This window comes from Chelonoidis abingdonii, chromosome 7 (genome assembly GCF_003597395.2).
Source record: "Chelonoidis abingdonii isolate Lonesome George chromosome 7, CheloAbing_2.0, whole genome shotgun sequence".
Lineage (NCBI taxonomy): Eukaryota > Metazoa > Chordata > Testudines > Testudinidae > Chelonoidis > Chelonoidis abingdonii.
Window position 1 is genome coordinate 59,398,263 of NC_133775.1, and position 19,465 is coordinate 59,417,727.

The following is a 19,465-nucleotide window of genomic DNA, read 5'->3' on the forward strand; positions in this document are numbered from 1 at the left end:
TGCAAGTGACATAGGCACCCAAAGCACATTTGCAAAAGTGACTTAGGAACTCAGGAGCCTAAGTCTCAATGAAAGTCAAAAGGCACTCAAGGTCCCTAAGCAGAGGTTGGCAGGAACTGGTTTTCCTGTCCTGTGAGAATTTAAGATATTCCAAAATTTCCCAAATCAAGACAAGAATTAAAAATTTTTGTTTTACCTGTCCAAATTGTTTACCTTTTAAAGTATAAATTACCTAAAAGGTCAAACCATAAAGTGATTTCAAGACAACAAGCTTTTGCTTTTAATTTACGAAGTATCAAAATGGGACATTTCAACAATTTTGAAACTTTGTTTCAAACCAGGAGATTAGCCATTCATTCTTGAAGTTTGTTTTGACAAATCAGCATTTTACGACAAAAAAATGTTTTGTTGGAAAGTTCTGATCTCTACTCCCAAGTCTCTTTTGAAAACTGAACTTAAGTGTTTTGGAAAATTTTGTTGTGTGCCTTTAAAGAAGAAATTAATGTGACAAGTTTTGCTCCCTGTAGCTTCTGTTGTGAGCACTGCTGCTGTTCCATGAAGGCGGATGGGGGAGGGGAGAAGTAGGAAAAAATAAATTGCTCCCTCTGCTGTTACTAGTAGTAGGAGAGGCCAGCAGGAAGCAAATTTTGTCACAGGGTGAAGGAAGCAGGAAAAAGGATGTGCCAGCTCCATATTAGAGGCGATGCACGGGGAGGGGGGGGGGGGGAGAAAAAAGGACACAAACCTTCAAAAATTTCCAGCCAGACATCCACCAGCACTGGGGAGCTATTGCACCAGGGGGCTCAGGAGGAGCAGTGGAGTCCCGGGGCTCTCCATGGAGACCATCCAGCTGGGCAGCACACTGGGGCCGGTAAGGGCCACTGCAGCAGGTGGTGGCAGCAGGCTGGGCAGGGCTGTTGCCAGTGCCCAGCAGCGGGGAGTTGGTCTGAGAGGGAAAACCAGCAGATCCATCCCCACCGTCCCTGAACCAGCAGCAGGTGCTGGACTATGCAGGGGCTTCAGCCACCATGAAGCCTGGCCAGAGGTGGCTCAATGGGAAGGATGCCCCCTACAGGAGGAACAGCACCATACATGGCTGCTGCCTTGGGCACAAAGCCTAGGGGTTGGAGCAGCCCCATGCTCCTGGGGGACAGGGCCTGGGCTGAGCAGGGTGGCGGAGGGGCGAAGATGGCTCTGCTCTGGAGCCTGTGAATTTGGGGCAGGAATGGGCTGGAAATCCCTCCCATCCCACACCAGTGCTTATCTGAGGGACAGAGAGGCTCACCTGTGTTGGCGTTGCGCAGAACTCCAGGTGGCTTTGGCACACACAGGACTTGGCTTTTCCTGGGTAGTGTCCCGTGCAGGAGGGTCTTGAACTTTTCCAGGACACCAGACCAGCCAGAGGCAGCGGGGGAGCAAGGAGCCCACGAGGCAGGCTGCAGGTGTGTTCAGCGCTCCCGCCAGGGCTGATTCTCTGCACAGTGCTGGGAGCTGGATGTGCCCCACCGGGAAAGGGTGGGAGGGGGAGTTAGGGAGGAGCAGCAGGCCTCAGGGGCAAAGCAGGAGGAAACCGGGAGAGGGGGAGCATGCAAAGGGACAATGGGGTGGGCAGCAGAGGCAATGTACAGGGCAGTCGGGTGCCCCCTCAAACCTTAAATTGTGTCCCCCTACCCCCAAACTATCCACAGTTACACCTTGACTCTGCTCATTATCCCCCTTCATCCTTGAAAAAGGCAGGCAAAGAACCTGGAATCTGAGGGAAGAAGCTTCAGAAAGAATCTTGCGCAATGTAAAACGCTCTTCATCCTTGCTTAATCTACTTCTAATCCAAAAGAAAACAACAGATTCTACCCAGACAACAGCCACATTACAGACAGTGAACCTCAGAAGAACTGCAACCCTGCTGGTGAGACTGCCACTTACTTGTCACATGATCCCACGTTTATGTCCTCCCTCATGGGAGTCCTGTGCGATTATCCATCTGCAACCACTCCTCAGAAGCACTAAACTATTCCATTACCCCTTAAATTAAACTCTGTTTCTTTGGCCTTCATGAGAATAGCCCTATACTATGGTATCTTAAAAACATGCTTTCACAGCTCTTACTTTACATAAAAATTTTACTGAGATGATGGAAAGATCCACATTCTCCCCAAACAACAGAGTGGAAATCAGATCTAGTATATGTTTCCATTGTGGAAAAAAACCTTAACTTCTGAAGTGAAGTAGCCTAGACCTGTTCTACTGGTCTTGGGAGATGCTGCAAGGCATTATCACACCATAAAAGTGCCTCTGAAATCTTACAGTAGGTCCACATCTCACAGGCTAGTGATTCCTCACTTTATGGAGGAGCCTGTGCGCTTGTGTCCCCCTCCTCCTCAGACTTATTCTCTTTCTACTTGCTTTCTGGGTTTTGATCTCTTTTCCTTAGTGCTGTCTCCTCTTCTTCCTTGTCAATTTTAATTCCATACAAGTTCACAAAAGTGTTAAGTTTTTATTGTCAGCCTACACTCCAACAAGGTGCTGCTGGCATAATTTATTTTTGTCTAAGTAACTGAAGATACATTGGACCCAACTGCATCATGAAATATATGCACATAGTGAATTCTTGGCATAGTCTCTGTTCAGTCAAATCAATATATGTACTTGTGCAGTGTTTCTGGAAAAAAAAAAATACTTGTAAGCAGTTTTTCCAATGTCTTATTACATGTTTCTATTCATTTCCCCAAGCATACTGAAATAGGTCTACACATTTCATTCAGAACACTCCTTGTGTTGAAATGAAGTGCAGGTAAGTCCAGTGCGACAGGTGAAACAGTTAAGGTTTATTTTACTTCCCTAATTGTATTCTGCATGCACTGGGTCCCCCCCTTCTGGATATAAAACGTTACATTCAGTGAATATCATACTAGTATGAGCCTTTCCAATTTAACCCAAAGTGTCTTACTTTAATGGATCAAAATAAAAAAAAAAAAATAGATGCTGAACACTTTTACCACCTTTCATCTTTGCTACCATAACCCCTCTCTCTCTTTCCCACTGATTGCCTCATCCCTGTCTGACCTAGGCAAAAAGATGCCTCCCAGATCATCTTCCTCCGATCCTATTCTGAACATGTTTTCCCACTTCGTCATTCCCTTCACTAGCCTCCACTTTCCTTCTGTATCAAGTTCAAGTTACTCACCTATACTTTCAGGGCTCTACACAGTTCTGGTCCCACTTACAGTGTTTACTTTAAATCTCCTCCTACATCCCACATGATCCACCCAAGTTTGTCTCCTGACTTCTCCTTTTTCATCTTAGTTCACTCCCATCTCTAGACCTATTATTCTGGCAGGAATAACCTGCCGATTAAAATTCTCCAAGTGGACTTTTTCTTTCTGTCCTCTATAAACACAACCAAGATTAACCTACTGCAAAAAGCATTCAAGATGTAAAACCACTTTGTGCCTATGCTGTTTTGTATTAGTCTGTTTTATCAGCTCTTTGTTTCTTCACCTTAAGATTGCACAAGAGAATTTCTTGTAAAACTACTTGTGCTTTTATAAGTGCAGAGAAACACACCCTCATGTGTACAGATTCAGAGGCCTTCTATTTTTATTATGTGCAACTGAAGGTTCCAGTAGGATTTTCTCTTCTTTCTCCATTTCGACTAGTTACAATTACTTTAAAAAAATCAAAATAGCAAGTTTGAGTCTGTAGACTGTAGCTTCTAAAACAAGTCAGCTGCTCATTGTATGGAGTCACACCTATACCACATGCAGTGTCTACTTGGCTCAATTTGGATGAAACGATGAGTAATTTCTCAAGGCAATACTCCTGGCAGGCTTCTCCGAGACCACACTGTGAAGGTTAACTTTCCTGCTGGATTCCCTTGTTTGTAACTGGTATATTTAATATCCCTGTTTTGTATGCCCACATACAGAATCTTCAATTTCTAACACAACCGGCAGAACAGGAAAGCATTTAAATATCACTCATTAACTTAATACACTAGTGATACTATGCACTAATATAACCCTCCCGCATCATTTTATTTCTAGCCAAGAGATTCATCTTACTCATATCTTTGCAAAACCTTCCTAACTGACCTTTGTAACTAAAACAAACACCCAATTATTATGTGATTAGTGTTCAAAAACAGCCATCAGATAGTTATTTGTGATTTAACCTAGTGTGTTCCAATTTACATTTTATGAGGTATGTTTCTCTTATGCAGAGTATAACTGGGATTAGTATATGGATAGTACTAGTTCCTCCATGCCCATGATTTTCTTTAGTGACTTAATAGTGTTGTTATAAATCCACATACCATTCACATCCATTGGACAAATTGCAGAACTGTGTGGTAAATGACTTTTTGCACATGCATCTACAGTTTTTCCATGTATCTTTGACCACCTCATTAGCAACAACATCTCCCAAGAGACTATTTCCAATATTATAGACCCCAGAACAATTTACACTGATCAAAGTGCAAGATGGATGATATCTAGTGCTGCATCAATGATAGGTTTTCAGTCTGATATCTTGAGACTGTGCTGTGACAGATATGCAAGCTTTAAAGCAGAGGAACATGGAAATTCCTATCTCACTGCCGGACCTATGGAATCCTGGGCCTTAAAACCATTTGAGGCCACTTTTTAAGAGGTTCCTATGGCTCCTTCTGAGAACAGTATGGTTGGTTTCATGGTAAGTAGAGGAGACTAGCTTTACAGGCAGAAGGGTACAAAAGGCGTCTGAACAAAATCTTTTAAACTAGCACATTTTTAATAGGGTTTCCTCTAATGTTTGACATACAGACTACATGATAGTGTGGTGTAGGATAAAGGTTCTATCAGCCTGTGGCTGGAACAATGCGAGTGAAGTATGCAGCTATCCCTGAATCATGCTGAGATAGCCTTTATACCAAATCATCATACCATGTATCCCACCGACACAAATAATGAATTTACAGCTACAGCAAAGAAGGCTGTAACAGCTTTGAGCATCCTTTGCCAGTGACACCTATCATTTGCCCAGTTTACCAAGAGAAAGGGGCAAACCCTATCTCAGCTTCCCTCTCCTCCCAGCTGACTATAGCAAAAATGACAACATAATATGAAGTTTGCAGACAGCATCTTCTCTTCTCAGTATACTTCGACTCCAATATAACGTGACCTGATATAACACGGGTTTGCATATAGCGCGGTAACCCCAGGGGTCTGGTGGCGTTTTAAAGGGCCCGGGGCTTTGGTTGCTGTGGGGAGCCCCAGGCCCTTTAAATCACCGCTGGAGCCCTGCCACTGCTATACCGGAGCTGCGGCAGCGAGACTTGGCTGGCGATTTAAAGGGCCCAGGGCTCTGGCTGCTGCGGGGAGCCCCGGGCCCTTTAAATCACCACTGAATCGCTGCCGCCGCTACCCCGATGTAATGGGGTTTCACCTATAATGCAGTAGGGATTTTTGGCTTCCAAGGACCGCGTTATATCGGGGTACAGATGTACATTAGAGACAATACCCTATCTCCTACCACCACTAATATTATTTTAGTTTCCCCTGAGCGATAGTCTCAACTGCAGCCACGATCCCCTTAATTAAAGAAGAAGAGAAACGCTCTCTGGCTGTCTGACAAATACATTCAAAAGGAGAAATCCCTTTGGCATTGGCAGTGTGTCTCACCTCCTTCTCCCTGTTGAGCAGCACCAGCTGACTGTCCGTCAGGATGCAATATTTTCTCTCCCATGTTGTAGTTTCAGTGTAGGGAGACTGGCCGCAGGACAGTCTGTGGGTAGGTGGCCCTTTCACATCTGTGAAAGAATAAAATGGAATCATTAGAGAACTTAATTAGCCATCTTCTTGTGCTTTTGAGTCTCTGTAGACAGAAACAGTGTAAAACTGCAAATTGTATTTAAAAAGAGTGCACGTTTCAGTATATTAAACAGTCCACTCTTCTTCTACAAGTCAGCTGTGTGGAACTTTGTATAGGTCACAGTACAAATATTAACACGTTTATTTTTATTTATAATAGATCTGTAACAAATCAAAAGCACCTGAGGCACCTCTAAGTGACTGTGCTAAGAACTAAAAAGAACTTGAACAAAAGTAAAACTAGCAGCTTCCATACTCAATCCCCTTGTCCCTCAAACATCAGCCCTTATCACCTCTCCCTCCTTAAAAGCCTGAGTAAACACACAGGCCTTAACCCTTGCCTTGAAAGTTAATAAATGCAGGCTATTTCAGACTATGGCGGATGTAGATTCCAAAGCAGAGTGCTCTTCACTGAGCATGTCCTGACAGCAGTTCCTTCTCTAATATTGAGACGCTTCCCTTCCAAAATGAGGTGTGAGGAACGTCACTCTTCATTATAAAGATGGTAAAGACAGACACAAAAGTCTGCCCAAGTTTGCCCAAAGTCACAGAGTGACTCAGTAGCAGAATCAGGAATAGAATTCACACCTGCCTGGTTCCCAGTGTTGAGAGGCAAGGTGGTCTAGTGGGCTGAGCACATTTATTTTTAAAACTTGTTTTGTTTCCCATTAAAATTATATGCACTAACTACCGATGCATTGTGCATCTTACCACCAACAAGCTTTCTCCAAGACTGGGGAAGATCTCACACCTATTGTCTTGACTAAAACTTAAACCTGTGCGTCTATGTCAAAAAACACACACCATGCATGGCAGTCTCCACTCAGGAGCAGCGAAGTCCAGAACAGCAGGAGGTGCTGCACATCAGGAATGATGTGACTTGACAGAGCTATTGCTGGCCTGGTATTGTAGAGGAAATAGGTAAGGATTAAGGTACACTGTTAAAAGATTTGTGGGAACCCCTCAGTTGCAACAGTGGTAGTAAAGGTCAAGACTGCTGTTCAAGTCTCAAGAATATACAGCCCTGGTTACCCCAATTTATCAAAATGTAGGAAACATACATGCAAAGAACCTCTTTACACAGTTCTAAGTGTCAGACGTTGGCTTTTTTGTAACATTAAATTTTGTTGCTAGTTTACATTCAAGTTTTACATTGGTTTACCTCTGCTGAGATCCGAATGATTCCTAATCCTCTTCTCCTTTCACTAACAACCCACAATTAAAACTGACTTGTTCAGAGCTAAAGTATGTTACAGTTGTTAGACTTTTGTATCTTCCCCGCTAGAGGCCAGCAAATCCTCAGACACTGCAGCATTCAATCTTAGGAGAAAAGTAGAGTATAAGCCAAGACTGGAGTGTTAGAATTAAATATTTAGCCCTCAAAGATGCAGTCCATATCAGAAGCTGTACACACTCTGCATTTCTATATATTAGTAAAAGCATTATATGCATGTGAGAAGAGTTAATATTTGTATCAATTTTTCAAATAAGTAACTATAATCTTATAGCTCTAAATGTTCTGAATCTGCCAGCTTGAAAACATTGACTCTTCCTTGAGCCAAGTTTTCAGGGTACAGATAAAGACCATTACAGTAGGATTCTTCTGACCATTCAGAAAACATGTACATTTTCTTTAGAGAATATTTCATGAAATGATTGGCATTGAATATGCTAATAAATTCATGTCTATGTGTTAGGCTACCTGACTCTTGCAACATAGGCTTGATTTACAATAGTTTAGAGCAATTCTGAAGCACAATTAATTTCTGTGTATTTCAACATTCTTCAAAATCCTGTTTAGGAGACTCAGTTAAATGAGACACTCTCTAGCGTCGGGAAACATGGTCTGACCACCGCAGACTATCCTAATATTGAGGAGCACATACACAGCTCAGTCTAAAAAAATAGAACATTACACCTCCAGATGGATGGATGGATTATATATATATACACACACATAGATAGATAGATAGATAGATAGATAGATAGATAGATAGATAGATATTGACAAATTAAGGTTTGTGAAACAAAGGATTTTACCTAATGTGGTTGTATCAAGTGTGCACACAAAAACCCCTTACTTGTTTTTAACTTAGACAATCATTAAAAGACCAAAACCACGTTACTGAGACTTCTTATTTTTGGTGTAGAAGCTAAATGTGAGTTGCAAAATGCAAAATCTTTTGCATAATAATTTCCACTAAATGTAGGCTTCACCAGTATAGCATCCAATATTTCTACGCTCAGCTGATACGATTTATAGACTAGAATAACATCTTCCACAGCACTAACAACTACAGTACTTAACTGAGCATCAGGCAGAGTGGACCAGCCACAGTTATGCTGTCAAGTGGGTTAGTTACGTCAGAACAATTTTCCACACCAACTGCTGGCAACGTAATATGCCATCTTGGTATAAGGAGCTGCCAGTAGCCAACAGGGAATGTACATCAGTGAAGAGCAATGAATGTTAACACACAGCTCTGTCATCTCTTAATTCTGACTGTACAACAGTACCTGCAGTAAGATAGTGGAGAGTGACTGAAAGTACATTTTTTGCAACTTTGGATGCCACAGTTTGGATGTCCACATTCTAGGAACCAGCAGAAAGCCTGTCTTGCAGACCCATGGGAAACTAAATGCAAATTACACAGAGAATGCATCATGATAAAATGATATTTCTTGGTACTAATTTGTATACTGTATCCAGAATGGCCTCCATTTCTGTGGCAAGCAATATCCCTATCCAACTTACTCATTTTTAGTGGGTCTTCCAAGGTGGCTGATCTCTCCAGAGCTTGGGCAAAAGCTTGTCTGTGAGGTATTTTACTAGTTTAGACTACAGACTATTTGGGACTTAAGTGTTTTCAAAGACCATGCAAATCTGTGACAGTGCACTAGCACTGTCAAAGATGCACAGTGGTTCATAAACTCTGAGGCTCTGTTTTCTTTTATTCCTCATCTATGCCTTTATCTTACATTTGAACTTCAAGAGGTTGAGTAGTACTGAATAATGGGGATCAAAAGGATTTCAGTACATAAAAATCAACCTCTCAAGTTAGCATCCATAGGAGTAAATTGCCACCTGGTGTTTGAAGAATTGTGGAAAATTAGATAACAAAATTGGGATTTCTCACTAACTATAATGTTGCACACCTTCTCCTGGGGAGAGATTCAAAGCTGGGGCTGATTCATTTCTCAGTGTGGGGCCATTTTGTGAAGGAGTCAGCTCACATAAGCAAGCATAACATTTGGAAGGCCAAAGTCTCCCCTGAAGGTAATTTATTCAAGAATATAGTTGTGTAGCTTTGCTAAGCGTTTGGACCTGAAGTAAATATGAAATATGGAACAGAATGACGCGTCTGAAAAACTGAGCCCTATTCTAAATACTGCAGATGCTATGCAGAGTATCAACGTGTTAAGCTGAGCACTGATGAGAGATTTTCCTCCTGTAGTCTGATGCAATCCATTCCATTCTGCATTCTTACAATTAGGCATTCAAAATAATAGATCAGTTGGCCTACTCACAGGATCAAAGATCATGCCCTGTGACCCTTCAAATGCTAATACCAGTTGAGTAACAAGGTTAAAAAAAACAGAACTCCTTTTTCTGTACATACTCCACTGCTAAACTGAGGAGAGCATCACTGCAAGCCTGTCATATCACCAGACCTACCAGAAGATCTACAACTGCATTGTTCTTTTTTCCCATGGCTTTAGAAATTCCATTCAGCATGTCTATAAATATTCACAAAGCGTTCTTCTATTCAGCTGGATGGCAACTCGTACATTATCATTCACAAACTAGAAGGCACCTATGAACGTGAACAATAGATTTACCATGACAGAGCAAACAAAGGGGTATGATTTAGTATAGAGAGCAGAGGAAGGGAAAGAAAGAGCCAGTGTCCAAGTTGGTCCCTCCAAAAAGAGGTGTGAGGCTTTGTGAGAGCTGAAGGGTGCTTTCGTAGTTTTTTGGGATGGGTACCCGTAGTATAAGTGGGTGCATTTCTGCATCGTTCCATTATGAGCATGCAGCATTTTAAAAATATTACTCAAACAGCATTCAAAACAGGAGAAGTCTAGCAAATTTCCCAAAGCCAGTCCTCAGTATTATATAACTAGAGAATGATCTCCAGAAGTTAAACACATGCCCCAATGTCATTTGGTCTTAATGTGCCCTCTTGTTGCAGTAACAAGAGAGCATCTCCTCTCCCTTCACAATGCCGGCAAAAATATGTAGTGTTATGCAAATAAGAGGAGATATTTATAGTATTTAAAAGGGGGTGACAGTCCTAACATAAAAAATTCTCAGATTGAGGAATTTTGCATTAAAACCATGTGCAATTTTAATGCTCATTAAATCAGCCCAAAATAGACAAAAGTATGCACATATCCTTACCCAAGGTCATCTCTCTCTCTCTGATTACCAAAGGGAAAATCAGGACATTACTTCTGACACTGGAGTTTATTTGCTTTGAAAGTCACATTATTCTTGATTATACCCATTTAAAAAAAAATTTTTGCTTCCCTAGTTCTGAATTTAAACCAACAAACAAAACCCCATACTTTGGTTCTAGGTTCGTACACATCCAAGATTAAAGGGTGAGCGAGCAGCTTAAACTGGAGTGGGACCTAAAGCATAATTTAGAAACGTTTACAGAGCCCTGAGATATTTGAGCATTTCTGTTTCAATGCTGATCAAATTAACAGCAAACATTTTTTAAATTACTAAGTAGTTCTCAACCTGTTGGGGAGAGGTTTGATTTTTTTGTTATTAAAAAATACCAGTATCTCAGCAGCAAAAAGCAGCCCTCCTCTGAGTTGTCAAAGAAAGCTCATTCTTACAATACGCTCTTAGGTTAAAATCCTGGCCTCACTGAAGTCGAAGTCAATGCCAAAACTCTCACTAATTTCAATGGGGCCAGGTTTTCACCCCCTAATGTTTCTGATACAGCTGGTTCGCAATTCCTTCATAACTAAAGTAACAGCAAAGTGAGCCCACAGGGAGATTATTTTTTATATATAACTAGTGGGAGCACTAACACACCTTTTGACAACAGGTTCATTAAAATGGTGTCAGTGTTTTCATGATATTTGATTTGCTTACCATGGCAACAGACGTCTCAGAGGGCTTTGGGTAAATGCTGTCAGCTGAGAGCCTGTCAGCACCCCCTACTCTTACAAATATGTAGAGGCAAAGCAGTTCAGTTAAAATAAGCATCAACCTGAACCTTCACCCTGCCTTTGACCTGAAACTGATACTTCAAGCCTGGGTAGTGCAGTGAAGTCCCACAAAGACTAGGCTCCGATGCACAGAAACCTTTACAGGACTAAATCCAAAACTTGGAAAGTGATTAAGCTAATGATATAAAAGTAAAGAAATGAAGGAAGTAGAGGGAAAACATGTTTGTATGTCATTGCATTTCATTCCTTTGCCCCACATAAGCAGCTTAAGCTTCTGCTAAGATAGCATTGCTTTAAAAGCAGCCACTAAATGTGACACAAACAGCAATACCTAGAAAACAGGTAGTTTCACTGTATTTAACCATCTCATGCAGCCACACAACTTTTAGATGGAGAGTTGCAGAGATCTACTATACTGGAGGAGTACAGGGTTGAAAAATTTAGAGACAACTAGATCTGAGTGCTTTAAGCAGGAAAGCAATCACAGGTGTCCAGACAGGTGTGGCACAATTAAAACATGAGTGAACAAGCTCTGGGGTACAGGAGAGAAGTCTTAAGGAGCACAGGCTCTGACAGGACATTAGGAAAAGCACAGCGAAGAATATACTATCATGTGTTCACATGACTCTACCTTGCATTCATCATTTCTCAAATTCCCAAATCCCGATTAAAAAAGATGTCACATTTCTCAAGATAAGCAAAGCTGAGGTAGAAGGAAGTATTCCAAGGAAAAGTTAGGGTGCTCCATTAAGTGGTTTTGGGGAATCAATAGATGGCAAACTTCTCCAAGTCAGTACAGATACTTAAATAAATGTCCCAGCATGGCACTGGCGGTACTATAGGGCTGCAGATGCAGACTGAGGAGAAGTAAAACCTAGCCCTGACCATTTGCGGTAATTAAAGACATGATTGATAAACCACACCAAAGTAGAACCGCTAATCCTGGTGTTTTCGTTACATCACAATTTGACCCTATCAAGGATTCCACTTGCAGATATAACATTCACACAGCAGTTTAGGAAGAGAAATGGTGTGTCCATGATTCAGTCAAGAGGCAGCTGAATTTGAATAGTAGGTGAAAAGATCCGTGTGGAATATGTATTATTTTAAATGCGTAAAGCTTGTGGGGATCCTTTCGGATGACAGGCACTCTGTTTACATAGGATATTATTACAGAGATGAGTGTCCAGCACTAATTCCTTCTGTTATATTTAGTACCTGCATCCAACAAACGTGAACATGCACACAACTCCATTTGAACTGAATCTAGTCATTTTCTTCTGGCAGCTGCTGGTGCAGATAGATGCCTAGATACTTGTATAAAAATGTGACACTGAGGGTGGGGTGACTGAAAAGATGACTGCTTTGTCAGGCCATCAGCATTTGTGATCTGTCAGGCCTTCTTACCCCAACTGCTTGCAACCAAAACTACCTGAAAAATCCATTTTCCATTGAACAAAGCTGATGATCATAATGATCCCTTCTGACCTTAAAGTCTATGAGTCTACGAAAATGTTGTATTATAATGCCATCAACTATTAAGAAGCGGGTAGCACCTACAGTCAGTAGCGCAGATAGTGGGGTGCAGGGGAAGCAGTCACTTCCCCTTAGCACATTTTCCAAAAGCGGCGCCTGCCAGATTGGTGCTGGGGGCAGCACGGCCGGAGGAGCCATGGGGGAGGAGGGCGGCAGGCGGAGTCAGAGGAGCGAGGGGACCGGCTCCTCGGCCAATCACATCCCATGCTCAGCACAGCCCCAACATCGCCACAGCCACTATTAGCAGACCCCGGCCGGGCTGCAGGATCGCACACAGCTCCCCGGCCGCTGGAGCGCAGCTGAGCGGGAGAGATGCGGGGCTCCCTGCCGGCAGCGGGACATGTCACATGTGCCCGGGGCAGGGCGGGAGGCTCTGCGGGGAGAGCAGCATGCTAGGTCGGCGCGCTGTGTGCAATCCCGCAGAGCAGCTGGGGCCTGCTAATGATGGCTGCGGCGATGCTGGGGCCGCGCTGAGCGTGGGGTGCGATGGCCAAGGAGCCAGTCCCCTCGCTCCTCCAGCCATGCCTGCCGTCCCCCTCCCCCATGGCTCCTCCAGCCGTGCAGCCCCCAGCGCCGGCCCAGCAGGCGCCGCTTTTGGAAAATGTGCTGAGGGGAAGTTTATGGGTTTGGGGGACCCCAACCGGCTCTTCGCCCCTGTCCGCCAGCTGCCCCGCCTGGGACAAGTCTTGCCCTCACAGCCCCTCTCCGCCGCGTGTCTCCAGTGGGTGGCCCACGCCCCCGGGCTGCGCTGCCATCAGACTCACCACACTGCCTCCTGGGCTGGAGGAGCCTCCGCACTGCACTGCAGCACTCCCGGCCCCAGCCAGCCATGGCCCGTGTGCCCAGGCTGCTGCACAGGGGCATCTCCTCCCCAGGCCTGAACTGGAATCCAATGGGGAAGTGAGGGGGCAGGACTGGGGGTGGGGGGGATTTGGGGAGGGATCCAATGGGGGAAGGAAGGGGTGGAGTTGAGGCAGGGGTGTGGCCACAGGAGGAGCCAAGGGAGATGCAGCCAGAGGAGGAGCCTGGGGGGGGGGGGCCTTTTTTAGGTTTGCTCCCCCTACACTTAGAACCTGGCTACGCCACTGCCTACAGTTAATGGCTTGACCTCGCCCTGGTCCCACTGGTCCCACTGGGGCTGGAATCCAATGTTAATCCTCTACGGCTTCCTTAATCGCCTCTTGCATTGGGCAATCCTGCAATGGTAACCTGTTAGCTGATCACTTGCATTTTCTTGGACTTCAGATGACTAGGGACAGATCCATGTACAAAAGTAACAACACATGGTCTAAAATATTGATTTTTTTCTTCCACTTTAGGACTGTATCAGACAAGGAAGAATCCATGTGAGTCACTGTGACAGGGTCCAGACATCCCAAACAGAAGGTTTAACTGCTTATTTTTGGGGAGGATTAAAACAATTGATTGCATAATGTTATTTTACTGTAAATAAAGATCTTTTATGATAGCTTGTAATGCACTGAACTTAGCAGTCATTCTGAGATACATGTACAGGTTATGGTTATGAATGTGTGTATATATATGTTTGTGATTGTGGTACAATTTCAGCATCACCTCAACTGCGCAGTGGTGCAATAAGGGAGGGAGGGCAGATGAAATGGACTTTAAACACCTAGCCATTGTGTAAGCCCAGGAAAAAACTATGAGGAAACATCAAAGGAAATGGGAACATGTTTGTAACCAAAAAGCAAATCCCAGTCTTCGGAAACTAAGAAAGGCGGGAGTTTTCCCCACTTTGAATATCTCTAGTGGCTGAAGAAAACTGCAAACCCTTTTTAAAATGGAAGGGGTTTGGACTGAACATCACCCAGAACCTGGGGGGACAATCTCAGGGCTATTTGGGAACGCTGGATCCGTCCTAGAGCTAAGGGGTACATTGGGAATCTGCTTTATGGTAATATGTAATTTACTAGAAAGGGGAATTTATCTAACATAAAAGTGTAAAGTCTGTAGTTGCAGATATGTTTATTTTCTGGGCAACATGCATATGTTTGCTTCCCTTACTATTTCATTTTTGAATCTGAGATTTTTCTATTAAATAAACTTTTTGTTTATTTTTATTCCAAGCAAGTCTCTGGTGTGCAAACTGTGTGAAGTGTGTATGCCAAAGTGAACTGATAACCGGGGGATGGCTGGCTTCACCCTTTGGGGTGATGAACTAGAGGGGATCAGGCAGACTGTGGGTATGGCTACACTTGGAAATGTGCAGCGCTGGGAGTTACAGCTGTGGTCATATAGCTGTGTAGGAACAGCGCTGCAGTGTGGCCACATTTGCAGCATTTGCAGCGCTGTTGGGAGTGGTGCATTGTGGGCAGCTATCCCAGCGTTCAAGTGGCTGCAACGTGCTTTTCAAAAGAGGGGGGTGGGGTGGAGTGTGACAGGGAGCGTCGGGGAGACAGAGAGAGCGGATTTTTGGAGCAGACACTGTGACAGCTCCCTGCCTTGCAAGTTCAAAAGCGGGGGGTGGGGTGGAGTGTGACAGGGAGCGTCGGGGAGACACAGAGAGCGGATTTTTGGAGCAGACACTGTGAGCTCCCTGCCTTGCAAATTCTGGCCATTTCCCCCACCCCTCTCTCAATCACTCTTAAATGTAAAAAGGCTTCAGACCAGATAAGCAGCTTCTCCGACGGACTCCCTCCCCCCCGCCGTGCTGTTTGTCTCCTCAAGCAAACAGCTGTGAACATTCCAAAGCCTCGGGTAGGCTCGCTCGCTGGAGCAAAGAGCAGCTGTGTTTGGTAGCTCCGGGGAGTACCTTCCGGTTTGTTGTAGACAGGAATTCTGGGATACCTCTTAATACCCTGGAGGCCAATAACAGCGCTGGTGAGTGTCCACACCTGATGAGCAGCGCTGCATCACCAGCGCTGGATTCGCTACACCCGTAGCAGACCAGGAGTACAGCCAGCGCTGCAGCCAGGGAGTTGCAGCGCTGGCTGAGCTTTGTAAGTGTGGACACCGAGTAAGTTGCAGCGCTGTAACCCCCTCACCAGTGCTGCAACTTGCAAGTGTAGCCAAGCCCTGTCGCGTAATTCAGAAGTCAGAAAGAATGTATTTGGGAAGACCCAGAACTTGGAAGGGCTGTGGTGTCACCCTGCAGAGAGTTACTAGGCTGATGAGAGCCAGAGTGAAACCATGTGCTGGTGGGCAGGCTGCTGGTGTCAGAGAACTGAAACACAGCTGCACAGTACAAAGGGCCAAAAAATATACCAGGCAGGTAGTGACAGAACCCCTTACCGGTGTGGGTGGACCCCAAAACATCACAGACATGACCGGTCAGGAGCCAGAGCTTCCCTGTCTCTAGTTCCGAGAGAGAGAGAGAGAGAGAGACACACACACACACACACACACACACACACACACACACACACTTCTCACTGTGGAGGATGGGGGCCATATGGCCAGCTGAACACCATACTGCTCAGGGAAGATCTATTCTTGTTTCCACTCAGTATTTCCATTCAGTCATCAATTCCACACTGAGATCCAGACAAATATTTGATGACCAAACATTCCTTTTAATTTTCCTGTAAACTTACATGAATTTGTCTTTACAACATTTTTTAAATTTGCAGGTTATCGCTTGTATTTTTCACCTGACCTAGGTTTAAGAGCCAGCAGCCTAATAAGATCACTCACTCTCAGTGTTTGGGTAGAAGCTTGTAGTGGGAAAGCTACATTCAGAAGGTAGTTTGTAAAAGGTTACCTTACTTATTTCTTCTGAGGATTCTGGGATACCAATACACTGAAGCAGATGCTGCAGCCTGTTTTCTAGGTAATGCATCTCCTACTTGATCTTAATCTCCAAACTGTGGTTTGAAGCTCTTCTGTCTTCTATTTGAAATGAGGAATCTTTGTATCTGTACTAGCGATGGCCAATTTTAGGAGAGTCACAGTGGCTACCAACAAGTCTTCTTTCATATGGCTTGGGTAGGTAGCAATGATTATAAATTTATATCTAGATTTGTTGCAGCAGTGAGCTGGTGAATGTCCTTCAGGCCCCGGCCAAAGGGGACATTCAGATATGATGTGCTTCATCATTTGTGCCTGGTGACCAATCACTTACAGATGTTTGCCTCATTTTCCATTTAAAGAGGGTTTGTCCACATCTCCCATGAGCTGTCCTGATGTGGTTCAATCTGCACCAGTCTTTTTACAACAGTTGGAAAGCCTGAATGCTTACAAGGAAATCTGCTATGCAGTTAGCTGTCTTCTCCATCTCTCTCATAGCAGAAGCAGTCTGGTCTCAGCGCAGGAAAAGTAGGGAACTCCCTCTGGAGTTTTAGGAAACAAGATCAAAGTTTGCGAAAATTTCTAAAGTTTTCTGGTAGATATTTTCCACATACAAAATTTAAGATGACCCAGTGAGGTGATGGGTTGACGTACGTAGCAGTCACTTTCATGCATATGAAGTTGCTCCAGTCCCACCAGGAGCTCCTTCACAATTAAAGATGGAAAACAAAAACAAACCTGTAAATAATTAAGTACGTGCCTGCTCCGTCTCAGCAATGAGATCAGCAAAGGCAGCAGGCAGCTCTTCCCTGATCTTGCTGAAGCTACGCTAAATTTTTTCTTTAAATAGGAAACGCAGAACTGTTTCACAAGTACTGGAAAAACCCTTTCAAGGAAAAGGATAGATGATTAACAGCCCTGTTAAAGTCAGGTGTGGTAAGTATACCTATTCAGCTGAGCTCCCAGATGTCTCTGCCAATTTACCTCAATGCTGATTTGCAACATTTGTGTTATTCCCAGTTATGTCATTAGTCTCCCCTGAGAAGAGACTGATACTTGGGCAGCTGTTTTTGCAAGCTTGTCAACTGTCCACTAGAAACTAGGCCAAAAGCACCACTCTCTTACTTATGACCTAAGCCATGTTAATATTCTAGATCTTCCAGTGGGGTAAACTAGGGTATTAACCAGCCTCAGCATCTAATGTTTAGTATCACAAGTTTTTGCCTAACAGTACTCAACCGCTTTAGAAGAAACTGCATTAAGCTGCAAGGCGCTATTTACATTGCTAACACATACACAGGAGTAGCCTCACTGAAGTATTTTCTTCTGAAGGAAAGCCCTGGAGTTGTTCTAACAAAAGGAGACCCAAGTCTTAAGGCAGGGGTGGCCAACCTGAGTCTGAAAAGGAGCCAGAATTTACCAATGTACATTGCCAAAGAGCCACAGTAATACGTCAGCAGCTCCCATCAGCTCCTCTCCCCCACCCGCCACCGGTCCCAGTGCGTTTCCAGATCAGCGCCTCCCCCTCCCTTCCCACACCTCCCGATCAGGAGACAAGTGGGAGGGGAGAGAGGAGAAAGGGTATTGCAGGCTCAGGGAAGGTGGTGGGAAGGGGTGGAGTGGGGGCAGAGCCTGTGGCAGAGCCAGGGGTTGAACAGTCAGCAGCCCCCCAGCACATTGGAAAGTTGGTGCCTGTAGCTCCAGCCCCGGAGTCAGTGCCTATACAAGGAGCCTCATACTAACTTCTGAGGAGCTGCAGACACAGGCTGGCGACCCGTCTTAAGGGCTTAACATTAGCCTAACTGGCAGACGCTGAGTGTATCACATTGTTCTGCCAAGCTAGACAGTGGCCCTCATTTCAGCTCCACAGGTCAGGGAGGCTTAAGCAGTTAGAAGCAGGAGCAAAATTAAGGAGAGTTAAAGTTGGTCTAAGACAACTCAATCACCAGCCTGATAGCAGGATTTCGATTACTGCAGAGAAATCTTCTCAGTTCACTGCTCAGCTCTCTTTAGCAAAGGTGAGGAAGCTCTTAATAGCAGTTTAAAGCGGGTCAATTAGCTTGAATGCTGCTGAGCTTTATAAGCTTCTTACACGCTGCACAACCTATTGCTAAACTAGAAAAGAGTAACTGATCCTCATTTCTCTTGTCTATCTTCTGTTGAGTTTCAAGCCTTGTAAAGTTGGCATGCAACAGTAATGAAAAACAAAATTAGAATCAGGAGAGGGAAAAAAGCTAATCTCTTTGTGAGCCCCTAAAATCCAGGGACTAATCAAAAGTTGCTTCACAGCCCAAAATGTAGAACCTCAAAAAACATAACACAATTAAGACTGGAATCCTACCAGGCATGCTGGCGTGTTTCAAATCCAGCACAACCTTCTGGTGCAGGTCTGCAAACAAGAGGCTCATTGTACGACTCTGTAAACCCCATGACATCAAAACACAAGCTCCCATTCCTATAACAGTTTATGTTTCCAAGGTTACCCAGAACTTCAAGTAACTTGTAGTCACTCAAAGCCATCAGTATGACTCTGCCCGCAATGCAAAGTGGATTCTCCTTCCCACCTCTTCACCTGTCATCCTGTGCCTCAGACCACTGAGTTTTTACCTCTCCTTCACTCCCAAGTATTAAATGTACTCACTCCCACTTAGTTAAATTCCCACTAAGTTTGCAAAACACACTCTATTTCTCAAAAGCAGAGAGATTTTATTGAACTGAAGAAAGCATTATATGCCCTACTACACAGCCACCAAGTTCTCAGCATCTCCCTGAGGCCTGGTCTATACTACGCGTTTAAACTGATCTTAGCAGCGTTAAACCGATTTAACGCTGCACCCGTCCACACAACGAGGCCCTTCATATCGATCTAAAGGGCTCTTTAAACCGGTTTCTGTACTCCTCCCTGACGAGAGGAGTAGCACTGAAATCGGTATTACCATATCGGATTAGGGTTAGCGTGGCCACAAATTGACAGTATTGGTCTCTGGGCAGTATCCCACAGTGCACCATTGTGACTGCTCTGGACAGCCAATTGAACTTCAGATTGCACTGGCCAGTAGACAGGAAAAAGCCCGCGAACTTTTGAATTTCATTTCGCTGTTTGCCCGCGTGGAGCTCTGATCAAGCACGGGTGGCGATGTAGTCCC

At 44.3% G+C, this 19,465-nt stretch overlaps 1 protein-coding gene across 4 annotated transcripts in view; it reads right to left on the reverse strand.

The window, feature by feature from the left end:
- The window catches only part of RASAL2 (RAS protein activator like 2), a 229,188-nt gene that overhangs the window by 169,901 nt on the left and 39,822 nt on the right, over nucleotides 1-19,465 (reverse strand). For all 4 annotated transcript variants that reach the window (XM_032804786.2, XM_032804785.2, XM_075067913.1 and 1 more), the window contains exon 2: nucleotides 5,661-5,788. In XM_032804786.2, the coding sequence (XP_032660677.1) occupies nucleotides 5,661-5,788 (128 nt within the window). The remainder of the gene's footprint in view (nucleotides 1-5,660; nucleotides 5,789-19,465) is intronic.